The sequence below is a fragment of the Eremothecium cymbalariae genome, chromosome 7 (assembly GCF_000235365.1).
Source record: "Eremothecium cymbalariae DBVPG#7215 chromosome 7, complete sequence".
NCBI lineage: Eukaryota > Fungi > Ascomycota > Saccharomycetes > Saccharomycetales > Saccharomycetaceae > Eremothecium > Eremothecium cymbalariae.
Genome location: NC_016455.1, coordinates 630,776 through 649,877, shown reverse-complemented (window position 1 = coordinate 649,877; position 19,102 = coordinate 630,776). Strand labels below are relative to the sequence as shown.

At 40.3% G+C, this 19,102-nt stretch overlaps 5 protein-coding genes and 1 further gene across 5 annotated transcripts; 1 reads left to right on the top strand and 5 right to left on the bottom strand.

Moving 5' to 3' along the window:
* Positions 1-450: 450 nt before the first annotated feature.
* On the bottom strand, positions 451-6,905 carry Ecym_7304 (the record flags this gene model as incomplete).
* Positions 6,906-7,490: 585 nt separating this feature from the next.
* Positions 7,491-11,159, bottom strand: SMC1 (cohesin subunit SMC1; the record flags this gene model as incomplete). Its single annotated transcript, XM_003647910.1, has 1 exon — positions 7,491-11,159. The coding sequence occupies one exon, from the start codon at positions 11,157-11,159 to the stop codon at positions 7,491-7,493; it is 3,669 nt and encodes a 1,222-aa protein (XP_003647958.1).
* A 378-nt stretch (positions 11,160-11,537) lies between these two features.
* Ecym_7302 (uncharacterized protein) lies at positions 11,538-11,966 on the bottom strand (the record flags this gene model as incomplete). Its single annotated transcript, XM_003647909.1, has 1 exon — positions 11,538-11,966. One exon carries the CDS (start codon positions 11,964-11,966, stop codon positions 11,538-11,540), a length of 429 nt encoding a protein of 142 aa, XP_003647957.1.
* A 562-nt stretch (positions 11,967-12,528) lies between these two features.
* On the bottom strand, positions 12,529-14,883 carry CDC4 (SCF ubiquitin ligase complex subunit CDC4; the record flags this gene model as incomplete). Its single annotated transcript, XM_003647908.1, has 1 exon — positions 12,529-14,883. The coding sequence occupies one exon, from the start codon at positions 14,881-14,883 to the stop codon at positions 12,529-12,531; it is 2,355 nt and encodes a 784-aa protein (XP_003647956.1).
* Positions 14,884-16,552: 1,669 nt separating this feature from the next.
* On the top strand, positions 16,553-17,212 carry WWM1 (Wwm1p; the record flags this gene model as incomplete). Its single annotated transcript, XM_003647907.1, has 1 exon — positions 16,553-17,212. One exon carries the CDS (start codon positions 16,553-16,555, stop codon positions 17,210-17,212), a length of 660 nt encoding a protein of 219 aa, XP_003647955.1.
* A 170-nt stretch (positions 17,213-17,382) lies between these two features.
* Ecym_7299 (uncharacterized protein) lies at positions 17,383-19,032 on the bottom strand (the record flags this gene model as incomplete). Its single annotated transcript, XM_003647906.1, has 1 exon — positions 17,383-19,032. One exon carries the CDS (start codon positions 19,030-19,032, stop codon positions 17,383-17,385), a length of 1,650 nt encoding a protein of 549 aa, XP_003647954.1.
* Between the last annotated feature and the right edge of the window lie 70 nt (positions 19,033-19,102).

Genomic DNA, 19,102 nt, shown 5'->3' with positions numbered 1-19,102 from the left:
ACTATCTTTTAACTCGTACAAACTCAATATTGAGAACAGAACGGAGAGGGAGGACTGATGTCTGGAGGAGGGAAGAGGGGGGTAGACTTCAATTTAAGTCACCAAGTTTCTATGTGCTGTTTTTTCCTTATTGCGTGCAGTCGTAGATGCAGTAAAAGCCTTTAGTTTCTTTTTCTTCAAAGGACCACCAGAGTACCGGAGATGAGCATTCAGGAAAGACAGAACGTAGTGTCGATAGAGGGATAGAGGGTGTTATCAGGGTTGCGGGGGGGCAGGGCAGTTGGAGAGGAGTGTAGGCAGGTTGAAAAAGGGTTTGGGTAGAACTTAAGAATATATATGTGTATATATATATAGATATATATGTACAGAAATTAGGTGTGTGGTGCTGAATGGGACGTTTATATAGAGAGGAGGGGAAGAGAAAGAACGGACCTAAAAGCATAGGTAGAATCAGGCGTAATAACTTCTCCAGAGGACGCCTTCAAGATCATCCAGTTGTTCTGTGGTGAATTCATCACGGTCCAGATGCCAGGTATCCGCTCTAACTTTTTTAAAGTTGCTAATGATATCTTTAGCGGCAATGCCGGGGATACCACTAGATCTTGTCCAGGATGCTAGGTTACTGAGTTGTTTGGGTATCCAGGAGGGGAGGGGGAAGACGTAAGGGAAGGCGGAGATGATTGCGCCGAGGCCAATGATGGAACCGTGGGTAACTAGATCGTTTGAAGGGTTTTTTTTGATCTAGCGTTTGTCTTTTTTGTTCTTGCCTTTTCAGAGGAGTAGGCTCCCAAGCGTTGGGTGAACATATCAATCAATGAGAGGAGTTTTTCGTCTTCGTTGAAGTTGTGGACTATTCCAGACAAGACTTCAGAGGCACGTATTCTGACCTCCACGTAGTTTTCGTTGTAGATATTGTCGACCACAAATTTTAGAATTTTGTCTCTGTCTTCGGAAGACAGCTGTAACATGTGATGGGAATACAAATTTTCAGCAAAATATAGCTGGGTTCGAATCTCATTAGAGCTAGTGAAGTCGGTTTTGTCTAGCAGTTGTACGAAGCAAGGTACTTCATCCCTTTTTAAAGGGATATATGAAAGCGCGATGTAGAAGGATGCTGGGGAAATGTTAGCCAGTTTGCACATGTCCCTCATCTTTTGTAACTTGAGCAAAAACGGCGCGATGCATTTGTTGACATAAGGAACTAAAATTAGCTGGTTGGGTCCCTTCATGGTGTGTGCAATCCAATACAACATTGTAGATGCCATATAATAGTACTTTGTTTTCAAAATATCTTGAGGGGATAAACCGTCCAATTTGTTTCTTTCATTTTCAATCAGTTCATATATTGTGCATATATGCGACTGGAACACTTTAGGAAGCTTCTTCAAATGTTGGCCTTTACTTAGAACTAACAATTCATCAACGCTACTGGCTGAAGGGCTAATTCGTGTTTGGATCAAGGTACCCAACATTTTGGCAACTTCCTGGCGAACCTGGTCGTATGGATGGTCAAGCACTAACTTTGTAAACATATCTTCCAAATCGGGTGCTCTGAATTCTAAAACTGTTAGAATGCTCCTTAGAAGTACAAGCTTTGAAGCCTGGTCGGCTGAAGAATCGGAATCTTTATCTAAAGCAGTACCATCCGTGACCAACTTGTTGAATAGGGGCTGAAATCTTCTAACATCAACATATGTCGGTAACCACCAACACAATATGTTCCAAATATCGACAGAGTCTTGGTTAAGTTCCTTATCTAGACAAAAGCTTAGAAACTCTGTAAGGAACTTGGAACGCTTTTTCAAATTTTCCTTTGTTGTATACTTTGTGGAAGTTAACAACCCAGCAAAAATTTCAATGGACATAATCATAGATGCCTTGTCATTCTTGTCATATAGTTTTCGACACAAATCAAGCAGTTCATCGTATGACACCCCACAAATGTGGTTCGAAATCAACAAGTTTACTAAAGCGAAGAATGAAACGTTGCTATTGCTAAACATCCCTTTGGTTTCATTATCTTGGATTAGAAGTGTGGTTAATTCACGCAACCAAGTGATATTTATTAATTCACCAAACTCCTTTAAAACCTGAAAATCTTCTGCGTTCAAATTCATATTAATTTGATCTATAGTCTTAACTACCTGTAGCGGGATTCCCCATGCCATCCAACCAACATAGCCAACCGAATCGATGAAATAGTTTGGAGTTTCAAAGTTGGACATCTCCTTTCGAAAGGAATGACCGAATTTTGGGTCTGAGGTATCTATAGTTTCTATGAACCTCCGTCTGAACGTTGGCAAATAGGCTTTAGTAATATCATAATCATAATCGCCAACTGACTGTATCTTATTGCAAATATTGACAAAGTTGTTCACTGCCAAATGAATGATAGTTGGATGCTTTGTTTTAGTCAACAAAAAGATTTCCTTTAGGACTCTAACATCTGCCTTGAATTCCAAACATGACTGAATTCTGGAAATGAACTTAATGATAAATATTGGTATTTTCCAACCAGGATCTGAATCTTCTTTCAAATATTTTATCAACTTCTCTTCCAAATTTGATATAAGAGAAAAGTAGTAATCCCTTTTATTAGCTTTTGCTTTTTTGACAACATCCACTTGCAACGTAATAGAAATATCACCAGGATTCAAAACCTCCATTTCTTTCTCATTAATCACACAAACACTAGATGGTATTTTAAAAGATGAAGCAATTGAATTCAACAACTTATCAGCAAACACAGCAACTTCTAAGTGTTTTATTTTGCAAGCACGAAGTAGAAGGGAAATTATTTCATCTAAATTCTTATAATCGGACATTAGCTTCCTATGAAGCTTTCTTGTGAAGAGCACCTCCAAAAGAACTTCAATCTTCCTATAGTGCTCAGTCTGCAGAGCACTTTTAAACTCTTTAATTACCCTGTTGATAGTTAGGGAGTAAGATCCTATCAATTGTTTCATGGCGTGAACCATGCATCCCTGAGCTGGCTTGTGAATATCAGGATAGACAGAGAGAGCTAAATCGATTACATCCTTCATCAATGTCGTCTCCAATTTAGATGGAACACGGTTTGTTGAGCGTAACAGAACTCTAGCATCATGGTGAGAATGAAGATCAACTGCAAAATAAGTTCTTGTATAAGGTTCAGAAATAGAATGAGCCAAACTTTGAAGATTTTCTAAAAACTCTAGATCCAAGAAAGAATCGGGATCGTCTTTGAAGATCGTCTCCTGGCCAACATCTGTAAACCAAACTTTCATACCGTGCAACAAAATTTGGAAAATTCCAGGATTATCGCTGAAATTACTACTCAAAAATTTGAAAAGGGTATGGAAAAACTTGCCAATATTAGATCTAATAGCGTGAACTTTAATATATCTTTCATCCTTCAACTTTTCTTCAGTCGTATTTCCAAAGAAATAGCGACATGTGAATATCTCTAGATCTCTAAACGCAATAGAAGAGTTCATTGCAGATGTTGTATCATCTAAATGTCCGCCCGGAGCAGGCGTAGCAACACCGGAAGGAACACTAGAGTCGTCACCAACATTCGGAAGGTCGAGGTCCTCCATATGAGCCGTAGCATCATCATCTTTGATTTGAATCCCATCAAGCGCCTGATCAAGTTCATCATTAACAACAATATCAATTTCATCCTGTTGACTTTCATCCCTAATTTGTTCAATATCCAGCACCAATTCATGATCATCGCAATTTTTTGCCCGTAGCTGTTTTAAAAGCAAAAACTTCTTTTTATAAGGGTCCAGTATCTGCGGATCACTTCTATCTTTGTTAAAGTCTGGATCGAATAAAAGTGAGGCACCTGATAATGTATGTGTGATAACCAATATACACTTTTTTAATTCATCAATGTATGAAGAATGGCGAATGGGGGCCTCCATCATTTTTTCTGCCTTCAACATGTACTGAGTGCTGAAAGTTTCCAGTAGAGAAATCGCAAAATCTACCTCATCACTTGATGGAACATGCCACTTAAATTGGGTATGTTCCGGATCATATTTACGATCATCAAATTGTAAACCACCCCACCTGTCCGATTTTGGAATCTGTGTATTTTCTGGGAATAACCTACACTCAGTGATTTCTATATTGATTAAGCTACTCAAGCAACAATGAAGTACCATAGAGCTGATGACATCCAAAGGAGGATTGGAAATGTTATTGAACATAAATTTTAAAAGTTCTACCAATTCTATTTTGTATTCAATCATAGCCTCATGAGCCTGTCTGATAATGTCATTAAGTGCAGTCAAATAAGCAACTAATTTGACATCACGCCGTTGAATTTCTGAAGAACTTCTTACAGATCCAGCCCCTCTTTCGACTTGGTCTCTAATGTTGTAATCTAATTCAGCAAACCACTTCTTGCTCAAGTTAGGGTTTCTTCTCACCGCTGCACCAAGAGGAATTGTAATTAATTCATAATTAGGATTACTCTCCTTAAAGGCATCGTTACCCCAGAATGTCCTCGACAGAAGCTCCGTAAAGTAAGCAAATATTTTATCAGACATGGATTCCATCATAATCATGGAAGTTTGGTTAATTTTTGTAACTATACCATCTTCCAAGTCGGCGTCAACCATCTGAAACAACTTATCAATATAAATCTTAAGAATATTTTCATATTCAGTCGTTGAAGCTCTAAACGCGTGTTCCAAAACTTCTTCACTGTACTTGAAATCAGAAGAATTTCCTCCATCCTTTAAAAAGAAGATATGTTCTTGTATAAATGGGATGGTATGGGATTCAAAAGCTAAAAATTCATCCTCTTCAACAAAATTATCCAAAGGAATAAAGGTACAGATAGAAACGATAGAATTAATGGTATTGCTAGTCAGACTAATATCATTGGCCTTGATTTTGGAGACTAGCATTGAAAGTATATTGGTTATGTGAACCCTGTACAAACGATCAGTAACCATGTACCTAACAATCCTAGTTAGTTGTTTTAACGAGGTGATACCACGATGCACTGAATGAACAAATTGATCTGTCATAGAGTCGTAGAAATCAACTAGTACCCGATCGATAATTTTGTATGAATTGCTGGGACGAACATCCAAAAGATATGCAAAACTGGAAATATAGTAGTTAGCCATATCTGAGTCTTTATTTTGGGATCCGACGATTAAGATATCCAAAAACAAGTCTACCATTTGTGCATGCGATTTTTCTGTTAGCCATATATTTTTCCTATATCCGTTAGTTAACTTTTGTTCACTAACCCACCTTGCATGGTACATTTTAATCACACCATGCACAAATTTTGCTATGACTTTGGTCCACTGGCCATTGTTAGAGGGGTGAACGAAGGTCATTATACTCTTAACTAGTGGGGCCAACTTATTAAAAAAGTGGTCACTATATGAACCATTTATGGAATATATTAAAGGCCTAACAACTCTCGAGTAGGAATGGATTTGGTAATCATCTCTCAAGTGGTTCTGTATCCTGTTCAAAATAAAGTTGAACTGATCCTCGGTAAAGATACCATGCTGCCCAAAGTTGATTCCAGAAACCCTCACAATCCTTCCAGATTCTTCCTTAATCATTTTAGAATGGGCATCTTGTGCGACACAACCGACGAAATCGTATAAATGAGTATCAAATACCATTGTAGCAGACGTAGATGCCCATATATTAAACATAAATGGGAAGTAATCAATCACATTACGATCTTCTTGATAATGATAGGGAACGAAAGATGTGATAATCGGTAACACACAAGACAAAGTCTGCGGGCTGAAGCTAATGATAAATCTGTCCATTGTATTTTGTAAAAGTTCTTTATCATCCTGATCGTAGAACACCTTGGATTGATGTGCTAACTTTAGTAATAATCTAAACAACTGAAGGTCTGTCTTTGATGAAATATCATATCTCACATAATCTGATTCAGTACAAGGCAAGAATTCTGCAAGAAATTCCAACATTGGATTATAATCTAACTTCAAACCCTTTTGCAGCAATAAATCTGTGAAATTAGTCCCGGAATCGTCCTCCGAAACCAAACTTTCAAACATGCTCACATGCATTTGCCTATAAATCTTCTGCCCCTGAACCAATGACAAATGATAGTAAACATTTGCCAAAGACTTGCGCACGCTGAGAGGAAAATCGAAATGCAAGCAGTTCTTTAATTCATTTGTCCAATGGTTAACATTAATGACAGTAGAAGACTTCGCAGTGATTCGGCCAGAAGGGCCAAAATCTGGCCCAGAAAAATCATAATCCTGCCCATCATACCCATCCTGACTAGCATCCTCTTCATCGTCATCGTCTTCGTCAAAATTACTTATGTCATTCAGCTCGACATCTTCTTCCGCTGTCAACCTGAAGAGATCCGTATGCAGAGCTAAGTCGTCAACATCCTTCTTGAAATCGGCTAGGTCTTTACTAGTAATGGAAATCAAACCTTGGATATCCAGAGAGCTGATCGCAATATATAAGTTCACCAAGATATGACATAAGTACTTTGCCTGTTCTTTATGACTCTCAGTAACGTACGGCAGATTAGCCTCAAAGGGAAGCTTCGGCTTTACTTGCCTACTGAACCATTTAGATTCTGGATCGTAAATATTCCTTTCATGCTCTTGATAATCAGAGACGTAGTCTAGATTATAATGTTCTAATCGTTTTCCTAATACATCTTCGGATATAGTATTAAATGGTTCATGATGAACTGGGGTGGCGGATCGAGGTCTTTGCATGCCACCAGTGGCAAAACCACTAGTTAAATTATTAAACAATTTAGCTCTTTTGGCACATAGATTATCCGAGCTAGAGCTGGATCTCGTTAATTTCATCTCGGATATTCCTAACTCTGCTATCCTCCTATTTTTAAGCGGTATAGGAGCCTCTAACTTATTAACATCCATCTTCTTACTGTTAATGTCAATGGCGTTTTGGTACTATGAAGCTTTTTCTGAGCGTTATTCTATGATAACAAAAACAGGGTAACTCGTCTTTATGTTTTAAAGTCGAATAACCGGCGACTGAAGAGGAGGAGCTTGCCAATCGATACCTGTATTTATGTCAAGAGCACAGATAAGTTTAAAGCTCACGGCTGTTACCTCTCGGTGATTTGTGGTTGGTACTTGCTACAAAACATCAAATAATATTTATTTATATTATGACTTACTAAATGTGTGTCCCCCTCCTCCTCTCGTTGCGCTCCCCAGGCTTTTTGAATCCCTCAGGCTCCCCTAAAGTCGAGTCCTCCATGGAAAGGTTAATTACTAAGCACGAGACTCTACTTAGTGGTGGAAGCCAGAGAGGTATATGTGGAAGTGCGTGGAGGGGAGGATGTAGTGGACGGCAGAAATGGAACAGTATTCGTATATTACATAGCTAGAAATGTTTTTCTATTCTGCGGCTTGCAAAGGGGGGAGGGGGGGTGACGGTTGGTAGGAGTGGCCGAGGAATGGCCAGTTGTATAAGTGTGTGTGGTGGTAGCCAAAGACTCATACATCGTCTACATATTGAGTTAAGTCTGTAGTGATAACCATTGACGAGTTTGCTTGTTGGTTCCTAAAGACGCCGGCCATGGACTGTGATTTTCCAAATAGGTTGCTTTTCAAGGATATGACAATGAACTGAAATTTAGGACTGGCGTGCCTTTTGATGTATGCAGCTATCCTTTCCACGTTTGTTACGTCAAGAGCAGCATCGACTTCGTCGAGGATGAAGAACGGGCTTGGTTGGTAGGAATTAATAGCAAACAAAAGGGCCAAGGCGGCCATGGTTTTTTCTCCACCGGATAGATAGTCCATATCCTTAAATCTCTTCATGGGTGGGGTGGCATGGTATCTAATACCTGCCAAGTAGGGTTCGTCTTCATCTTCTAGGGTTAAAGAAGCACTACCACCGGCTAATTCAGCTGTGGAACCAGGGTTTCTAGTGAGTTCCCTATAAATCCTGTCGATATGGTCAGTCACGTGCTGGAAACAGGATAAGAAGGTTTTCACCCTTTTCTCTTTAATTTTGAGATACTTTTCTTTAGACTCTCTTTCTATTTCCTTCAGTTTTTCACTTTCATCAATGGCGACGCTGAACTGTTCTTTGGCCTCATCAAATCTCTCAACAGCCTTAGAGTTTGGCTGCAACTCTCTCAAAGTATTCTCAATATCCTTAATGGAATCTTCAAATTCTTCTCGAGTCAAATTACTGCCGCTTTCTTTGTATTTGTTGTCAAGGCTGGAATAATCCACTGTAATGCTGTTGGCCATCTCAATTGCCTCCGAATCTATCCGTTCTATGGGCAATTCGTCCAAAGTCGACTTGTCTGTTGGCAGTTCTACATTGGTCATTTTACAATTTTTAAAAAGGTTAACTCTCTCAATACCTGTCTTTTCAATATCGTCTTTAAGTTGGTCAACTTCTCTTTTGGAGGTTTGAACCATCTCATTAAGGTCATTGGCTATCTCTTCAAGAGCCTTAACGCTCTGGTATTTCTTCCTGGAGGCTTCTTGCAGGTGTTCAATCTCTTCATTGTGCTGAGATATTTGGGAATCGACTTGTTCGATTTGGGATTGAATTTTAGACTCTTGTTCTTCCAAAGACTCCGTTTCTTGCTTAACCTTTTCTAAATCACCAATGGTTTTTTCATGGCGGACTCTAGTGCCTTGTAACCTTTCAGTCTCAAATTCCAACTTGTTTTCAATTGTCATTATCTGCTTTTGTAATTGCTGCAGCTCGCGGGAATGTTCTCTCAAAGTTTCACCAGTATGTTCTTCGTACTCAGCAATGGTGAATCCCACCTTATTCGCGAAGTCTTTATAAATAGATCCCTGTAAAGTTTCCTTGTTCTTGGATATGTTTGACAATTGTTCATCTAATTCCTTCATCGAGTTATTTAAAGCAGATATTTTAGGCGAGTACTCGCTATTAATTAGGTCTTCATGGTAGTTTATCTCAACCTTCTTTTCTTCGATGAGTCTATTTATTTGAACCAATTGAGTCCTTAAGGTAACTAGTTCTGAATTTAATAATGACAATTCGTTTTCGAATCCTCTAGACAGTACAGAGTTTTGACGGATCGAAGTAACGAGTTCAGAAATTTGTCCAGAAACCTTTTCCTTCAACAACAGCAAACTTTGATATTCTGCTTTGTCCCATCTATTAGTATTATTTCTACCTACACCCCCAGTCATTAAGCCAGCTCTATGAATCAATGCTCCTTGGATAGTTACCAACTTTGATTTTATCCCACGATCCCACTTTAAATTCTTCGCAATATCTAATGTATCACAGATGATAGAGTCTGAACAAACATATTGCATCGCCTTTTCTAGCTCAGAGTCGTATTCGATAGCATTTACAGTTAGAATACACCCTTTTAGATTCCTAACTGGTAGTGTGGGAGTGTTAATGTCAATTGTATCCAAGGGAATAAATGATGCAGCACCAGAACGATGCTTCTTCAAGTAAGAAATGCATTGTTGAGCCACTGATACCGAATCCACAACGATGGAATCAAAATTCTTGCCTAACATACTCGAAACTGCAAGTGCATATTTATCTTTCTTTGGACGACACAGGTCATGAACCAAACCTTTTACTCCAGGGAATAGCCTTTTCAAAGTTGCCACATTTTCTCTTAGCTTCCTTTCCTTGTTACTCTCTCTTTGGTCGGCAGTTAAATCATCCAACTTAACCAAAACTTCTTTAAGTTTATAATTTAATTCGTACTCCTTATTATTAGCAGATTCGATGGCTGACTGTACTTCTTTCCATTCCTTTACTTTAGCAGAATGCAAGGCGTTCTTGGAGTTCAGAACTCTGGTGACCTCGGATAATTCAAGTTCCAGCTTTTCACGCTCTACGTTTAGTTCAACGGATATTCTTGACTTGGAAATATTAGCACGTCTTTCATACAAGGAAATTTCTTCTAACAACTCTTCCCGTTTATTCTGCAGCAAGGTCATCTTTTCTTCAAGAGCGGAACCCCCAGAACACAAATACGTCTCCTTCAACGATTCATACTCTTTCAATTGTTCCTTAGATAAGTTAAACTTTCCTGATGACGAAGCTTTAATATCAATTTCTAAAGAGTCTTTGGCTTTCGTCACAACTTTCAGTTGGTTTTGAAACTGTTGAACGTAGGACTCTTGTCTTGTAATATCTCTTTTCAGAGAATCAATCCTCTTTTCAATATGATTGATCCGTTTACTTGCACTTTGTCTCGAACTACCAACAGGCAGCAATTCGGAGTTCAGTTTGGACCTTTCTTGCTGCAGCTGAGACAATTTTTCTTTCTTTCTGGTAATGACAATCTCGTCCTTCGCCGCTTGAGATTTCGATTTATGCAAAATGTGTTCTTCGTTTGTTAGTTTGCTCTTCAACTGAGCCAACTTAGATTTAGAGTCTTTCAACGATGATATTAACCCGCTCCTCCTGTCCTCAAGGTGATATAGCTGCCATAATACATATTGCCGGTTTAATTTAGTCCGCTCAGATAATAGATTTTTATAATGTTGCTCCTTATGTACCCCCTCTTTGAAGCTCTTCAAATCTATTTGCATTTTCCTTTTTGACTTGAGAGAATCGCCATATTCTTCAGTAGCTTTCTGGTATTCTTCTTTCAAACGCTCATACTCTCGTTGATACTGAACAGACCCAGAAACTTGCTCAAATAACTTGGTCAACTCTATACCAGATTGAGAGGCAATTTGTTCCACGTCACCTTGAAATACCAAAAAGTTTCTAGCCTTCACGAGAATGCTCTCCCCTTCCAAATATTCAACATAACGTTTGAAACTAACAGTCTTACCATCAATTCTATAGACGCTATCTCCCGTATTCTGGATAATACGCATGAATTCAATCTTCGTCCCTTGTTCGCCATTATCATCCTTCAAATAGAACGCCTTCACATACGCTGACTTAGGACTAGCAACATGTTCATCCGAACGATCGTCCATTCTCCCCCTGTATATCAAATCAACAAGAGCGTTTGATCTTAAATGGTTACTCCTAATTCCCAATACAAATGAGATTGCATCCATCATATTGGATTTACCGGACCCGTTGGGACCAACAATACTAATAAAGTGCTTGTTACCGAACCCAACATTATGCGTACCCTTGTAAGACTTGAAGTTATTAAGTTCTAGACCAATTAACTGACCCATGACCTAATTCTGAACGGATCTAAATATGACTGCTAAGGTATGTCTTCTTCCTAATCGACATGAATATGTAATAACGCGTTATTATTAACTTAGCAATGCTAATTTGTTTTCTAATTCAACGCGTCGATTATCATCATAAACGAAAGACCTAATACATGATTAAATAACCAACATTAACTTCAACGAATATTTGATCAAGCTTCGTTACTCTACAGTTAATGATGGAGAGGAATATGCCTGGTGGCTAGCCATCAGGCATGTATATCAGATCAACAGGTTCCAAAGGAGCCATTTAGCTATTGAATAAATATGCCGTAAATTCAACAGTTTCTCGACAAGATGAAACATAACCGGAGACAACATATATACGTTCACCATCTACCTCTCCCGTTCTTCTAGCTCGAAGGATTCCCCACCACGCAGTATTGAATATCTGCCTGCTGAAGATGGAGATACCATCTTCCTAAAAAACCATACATTGAATGCATTCACAAAGTATATTGCCAGCAAGCTAATCACAATGAGTCCTGTTTTCAATAGTACATTTATCATATTATGAACATTCATAGTCCTGTAGAGTATCACGATGTTAACCCCAAGGAGAAAGACGATAATCGATGAGATAACCAGGATAACAGCGCTCAATAGCACCCCCCATGATAGGTTTACGGTGGATAATATAGGCCTAGTTCTAGATTTTGCAGACCCAAATGAGGGCCCAAACAATATTTCCTCGCGGTTTGACTCACGAAGTCTCGATGATTGTCTATATTGGGTCTGTGACGATGATCCTTCTTGTAATGGCATAGTTCCAATCAGCTGTTTAGTGCAATTGAGCTTATAACAGGACGACTTTATGGTGGCAGGCTAGGTCAGAGGCTATTAAAGTAATGAAAATGGTGAAATTAACTCTAAGTCTCAAAGAGTCTTACGTATATACGGGAGGGTTGCACGTATACCAGTTGGAAATATCTTGGTATGTGTCTATATGTATACACATATAGACATGTGTTCGATCAAGCAGCCCTACATCTGAATGAACCAACGTTTGAAAAATTTGGGATTATCGAAAGTGCACCTCAAATTGCTCGAAACCAAACAAGGAAAATTACCTTCTTTTTTAAGTAATCTAGAATAACGGAGTCTGTAGTTTCGAGCATGCATAAGACAGGTAAATTGATGATACCTTTAAGGGGTCTGTTGCATATCTGATTCGGAAGCAGCTCAATCTATTATCGGCCATTGTGAGGAGACGCTGGAATACGTATAACAGTACCATTGTAGTCATAAGAACATATTCATAGTGGATATTATTTTAACGAGCTCTCTAAAACATAGCGCAGACTAAAGGAGTAAATAAGTTTTCTATCTAGCTAGTTGCTGTTGGATCACCTGTTTGGTTCCAATAGCTATTTGATGTGGACGGGGGAGATCTCATGGATGTATGCTTAACTGGCTTATTCCTTGATCCAAAATCTAGTATTTCTACATAACTATGGCCCTCTGACTCCACGGCAGCAACCAATTTTCTATTATTGAACTTAACACCCCAAATTTGATCGGCATCATTCAACAAGTGCCTATGAACCAATCTCCCAGTCCTCAAATCATAGATGTTGAATTGGTGCTCCGAGCCGCTAACTAAGATGTTATCTGACATGTAAAAAGTAGTTATCGGGCTCATGTTGGTATGATCGAATGCAAATTGTTTGGTGTAACAGGAGGAATCCCATACACGCAATGAGCCATCGGCAGCGGCACTTACTAGGTACTTATCCGATAGTGCCAAAAGACCAACAAGTGCTGTGTGTTCACATAAAGTACGCACTGAACCTGATACCTTTACCGCATTCGTTGAGTTGACCTGTGAAACAGGTCCATTGTTGTTGATATCAGCAAGGTCCCAGACCTTAATTGTTGTATCCATACTAGCTGATATGCAACGCTTCCTCTTATGATCATACAAGGTTGAATATATTTTATTAGTGTGACCCGTTAATACGTAAAGAAGCTTCATTTTTGCAATGTCCCAGACCATTAGGTTGTTGTCATAAGACCCGCTAACCACAATGTTACCGTGCCCTGAGACTGTACGGACGGAAGCCATATGTCCTCTTAAAACGCCCACAAAAAAAGGATTATCATCTGTACTAATAAACTGCCTCATTGCATTTGGATTATAGTCTGATGCAGCTGGGTCTGGTAGCTTCCAAACATGCAAAGTGTTGTCCCGCGACCCTGTGACAATATATTTCACACCTTCATATTCCACAACGTCTAGGCATCTCACTGTTGAAGTATGTCCTTTGAAAACGTGTGTACACTTACCAGCCTTTACGTTCCAAATCCTAACAGTCCGATCTGTGGATCCGCTAACAAGAATTTCATTGCCCACATACTTCAGAGCCCAAACTCCACCTTCATGCCCAACTAATTCTAATTTAAACTGTTCTCTATCAGCATCGTAGACATTGATCCTTTTATCATCGGCACCAGTTATAATATAGTTTCCTTCAAATTGAAGGCAGGTTACGACGTTCGTAATATGGCCGTCTAGGCAGGTCCTCCCAGGCCTATAACACGGGTTATACCAATTTTCTAAAATCCATCTATTTTCCAAAAAGTCTAAACGGAATCTATCCTCAGGGTTAGACAAATGACGATATTTCTCAGGTACATGATCACAGTACCAATCAATTCTATCTTCGGTAACAAAACCTTCATTTAACATCATTTGTTTCCATAAATACGGGCTGTTTTTAATTAAATTATTCCATGTGCTGTTGACCAGAAGACAAGAGCAGATGTCTTCAAATGCCAAATTATTCAAGATATTCATAGATACCTCCATTGGTAAAGATTGCAAGAAATCACGTTTTAGATGATCCTTTAGTAATGTAGAAAGATCGGAAAGCTCACTGCGGTTCAACTTTGAGACAAGTTGAAACACTAAATTCTTAAAAGCTGAGTGGGGAAGCTGAAGAAATGCATTTGTTGCAACATTTTTGATCGTTTCATGTAACGTCAACGCTGCACAATTACCACCTATCACATTACTTGAACCAACTACCAATGCAGCTGCGGCATTATTCTGGTTGTTGGCGACCAAACCTGTAAACGGAGGTGTGTATCCGGGAGAAGCCAAAGGCGAAATAGGTAGAGCCTCTTCGGGAACTTGAGGTGCTATCGCTGTGTTTAACGCAGGCGGTGCAGTTGCGGTGGTATCCTCATCAATAGAATGTTGCCCAGCATGTAGTTCCGATTCCATTTCTTTCTCCGACACTTCAGCCACAACAGCATCTAATTCATCACCATCTAATTCATCACCATCTTGCTTCACAACACTACTCGATGCCGCCTCCCCACAACTACCTGCACCGACTGTATTAGTCACGGTAGTACCAGATATTGTTGACGGTGATGAATTTTTTATATACTGCAACGAATCAAAACCCGAATGAGGCGCCAAGTCTTCAGCGTCCGTTTTACTTCTCTTATGAGGTCCAATCTCACACATATCTGGCTCTTCTGAACTTTGTCTCCTTTTGAGAGTGGGTACATGATCTTGGCTTAATGAACTCAGTAGAAATGAGGCTGCTTCATCTCTCGACAGAGACTTTTCTATCTTATACTGGAAAGGAACGGGCACAGTTGCTAGCGGGTACTCTGGAGTTGATACCGAATATCTAGCGGATGAGCTTTCCTTCTCACTCGTCTGTCCCATATTTTTGGCCTTCCGTAACTCTGCTCGTGTTATTTGTATTCCCTCCTTGCTTTTGAACTTGAAGCGTTCTTCAGTGTGGGTTATATATGTCTCTGCCTGGGTACTTTTTAGTAATCCTCACAAGTAAACTTTGTGTTGGAGTTTTTTCTACTAAATGTTAGTCAAAAAGCCCCAAGCGGTGAAAACAGAGGGCCAAAACAAGTAAAGAGCCCTTCTTCAAGCGGTTTACGAGCCTTTTGAAACTGGATGACAAGCCTGTTCAAGTGAGAGCTTAGATTCTAGACGCCAATGTTTGGGACGAGAGGGTAGAGGGAGATGGACTACTATCTTTGGTTTGCAGCTATACTGGGCAGACTTACTAAATTTAGTTTATACTTTTACAGAGAGCGAGAGAGGGAGACCTGCTATAGGATTGAAAAATCAGCACGTGATTGAAGATGCCATTTAGTACAGTTCAGAGCTATCCCAGACCGAGGCTAATGCCTAGGCCCGTTATATTTCATCTAGTTGTGTGTTAATTTATATAGGTAGGATTTGTATTCAAGGTTTGCAGAAGTTCACGTCTTGTAGCAGGATAAGAATATTGCATTGCGGCAACCCCTTTGCCATGATCTGCATGTAGCCTTTGAAGACGAAAGCACTTGTGCAGAAGACTCACAACAGCACAGGCAACATTTGCAGCCTAAATTGTGCCTTGAATGTGTGTATATCTATGTGTGTGTAGTTATTTCGCTGTTGTAGCAGCAGACATATATGGCTAAGGTGACTTACGTTCGGCTGGATTGAGAAACTGACGCCCACATCATCTGCGCAGAATAGTGGGTTCTTTTCGAAGGCTACCCACACAAATACGAGCTTCTCTACTGGCCTTAATCGACTTTTGCAGAGTTAGTTTTTTATTTGTTCTGCCATATGGGAATATTTCACAGGTACATTTTGCGTCTTCGGTTCTGACAGCATGCATATGCAGCAGTTCCCGACTAGTGACACACAAGCCAAAGATTACCGCCCCCCCTTTCTTCTGGGAGGGTTACCAATCACCAAGAAGTAGGCCATCCATCATGATGCTTCTTCTTGACCTACGCTACATAATGAAGTGCATTTTTTTGTTATCAAAGGTTCGACGTTGATGACCTACTACTAACTTTGATTAATTAAATTCTTGCACAGTAACACTGATTGGCTGCGGATCCACAGATCAATGTAAATTACACGGGGCCACAGTATATACGTTGAGAACTTTCAGAATCCGGCAGTTACTCGTTTACCTGGATCATTCTGAGCACGTGATCCATAGTTTTGTAGCACAAGGCAGTTCTGTCACGAGGACACCGGCAAGAGTGGTATTTGCGCTGGCTTAGTAAAGTAAATTCAGATCTTAGCTGGAGTCTAGCGATCGTATTAACTAACAATGATAACAAAAGATGATATGGGAGGGGGCTTTGAGTGTGTGTGCTGGGTGTCCACGGAAAGTACTGAACGCCCGAGCTCTCTATCTAACCCCAAATTAAATTACGTAATAACAATCTGATATATATAAGGATGCAAGCAGACAGTAGAACGAAGGACATCTGTCCTGGAGGTGCTGTTACGAGGAGGAGTGCCAACGAGCGGTTATATCTAGATCGATAAAATTTCAGCAAGGTGTAGTTTGGTGAGATATTTTTGAATGCCGCCTCAATCTCGAAACATAGTACCTAATGTTCCAGATGGATGGAAGGGTGTATTTGATGAAGAATATCAAACATGGTTCTTTGTCGACTTGAAGACTCGTAATTCACAGTGGGAAGCACCCGCAGGGACAACATGGCCTGGAATAAACAATCAAGAGAGATCCAAGGAGCATGATCCACCTCCTTTATATGAGCAAGTTGTATCGCAGACTCCAGGGGGGCAGCAACCTGCGCCGGCAGGCCCTGTGGGAATTGGTTATGTGCCTCAGCAGCAAACGTTTGGAGCTCAGCAGCCTATTGCGGGTGGGCAGCCGGTATATGGAGCTCAACCGTCTTATGGTCAACAGCCTATGTATCCTCAACAGCAACAGCAACCAATGTACATGCAGCAGCAGCAGCAAACCGGGCGTAAATCAGGTATGGGGTCTACGGCAGCGGGTGCTATGATTGGTGCAGGTACAGGTTTGGTTGCGGGATCATTGTTGACAAGCGCAATGATGCCCAGTTATTCTGATTCCTCCTATATAGACGGGTATGAGCAAGGGTACCATGATAGAGGTGGTGACGTTGGAGGTGGTGACGTTGGCGGTGGTGACGTTGGAGGTGGTGGCTTTGGAGGCGGTGGTGATTTCGGTGGTGATTTCGGTGGTTTTTAAGGATGTCGAACTCCACTCACTAACGCTGCAGATTTTAAATTTTAATTGTATAACGATTGTTCAATTTTTATTATTCTTAATACTATATATGAATATACGCATGTGTGGTAAGTAAATCACTTAAATACACAAGACATATAGGGAGCAAAGGTATTATTAATAATAAATAACTAAAGCATGAATCTGAAATCCTTATGTACGTTAGACCCATCATTTCCTAATTCCTTGTACCAATCCATCGTTCCATTAGCGATTTCCTTATTCAGATAGATGAGGCGGAGACGCAACAGACACGCTAGAACAGCAGCACCTGATACAGCAGCAACATTAAACGTCATCGCCATGAGGTATCTTGGTGCCGACGAGTGTGGATACAAGTAACCGTTCCATATTAACATTATATTAGCAACGGTGTTCATCGTAGCCAGCGCGACAGCACGTTTCAAAGGCGGCCTAGGTACTATGATCGACATCCACGATATCACAATAATGTAACTTGAATAAATACTAGCAGGCATTAAACACATTGCAAAATACCGCGCTGCAGTATTAGTAGAAGCTGCAGCCACAACAAAAGTCAGGATCGCAATTGGTATTGGCGCCAGCGCATGCCAAAATCTTTCCTGAGTCCTGTCAGAGTGCCATGCCCACGTAAATGTACTAACCACAGCAATGAAAAATGGGGGAGCAGTCAACCACAAGGTGGTGATCCTTCCATAGTTCAATGTTCCAACAACAGATGGGAAGAAGTTTTGAACCCCTGACGCTGCAACCAATAAACTCACAGTGAATGCGATCCCCCATACTTTCAAGTCCGAAAACGCCAGTTTAATTGCAAATTTATAAGAATTATGCTCCTTCAAAACCTCCTTGTCATTGTCACTCTCACCGACATCCATTTTCAACTTCCACATCACCATGTCCTTCTCCATCTGACTCAAGAACTTGGTGTTCGAAGGATTATCAGGCAAAATAATATACGAAAGCGGCACCGTAACAACAGTTAACAGACCTTCAAGAATAAAACACCATCTCCAAGCACGCAACCCTAAAACATCATCCATGCCCTTAATGATCCCTGCAGAAAGTAACCCAGAAAATGCCCCACTAAGCAACGACCCACTGAACAATATCGCATTTCTAGCTGCTAATTCCTTCCGTGTATACCAACAAGATAAGTAATATAAGCAACACACAAAGAACCCCGATTCAATTGACCCTATAAGAATCCGCACAACAACCAGCTCCGGAAAAGACCGAACAGCCCCACAACATGTAGAAACAATCCCCCAACAACTCATAAGAACACTAATAAACATAGCAGGCCGCCCACATCTATTCAATACAATATTAGATGGTATCTGAAAAGTAGTATACCCAATGAACAACACCGACACCACCGTCTGATACTTGATAGAATTCAACCCTAAATCTTCTTCAAGCCCTCCGAACTTCGCAGACGCAATATTAGTCCTATCCAAATGATTACATATATAAATCCATGTTAACATGATTAAAATCCGTAAATCAAGCCTGCGCTTTGTCTTAAGCGACAACGTCTCGAGCTCCTGCGAAGTCAAATGCGCCAAGGATTCCGGAATGTCGCGCCGAGTTACAAAAATAGACGTTCTGCCGAACTCATCCACACCAACCCCTTCCTGCGGCCCAATCTTCTCCCCCATCCGCTCATCTGATCCAAAAGATTGCAAACTGGAAGATCCCGGTTCCTGAACCTGAACAACATCCTCAATATACGTCGCTACCGCTTTGGACTTGTCAATCGAGCTCTGCTCTTCCCTCTTATTACCACTTAGATCCATATTACTATCTCTTGTCCGTTTTTCCTGATCCGCCCGTCTTACGTGTGCCAGCGTCTGTGTGTGTCACCAA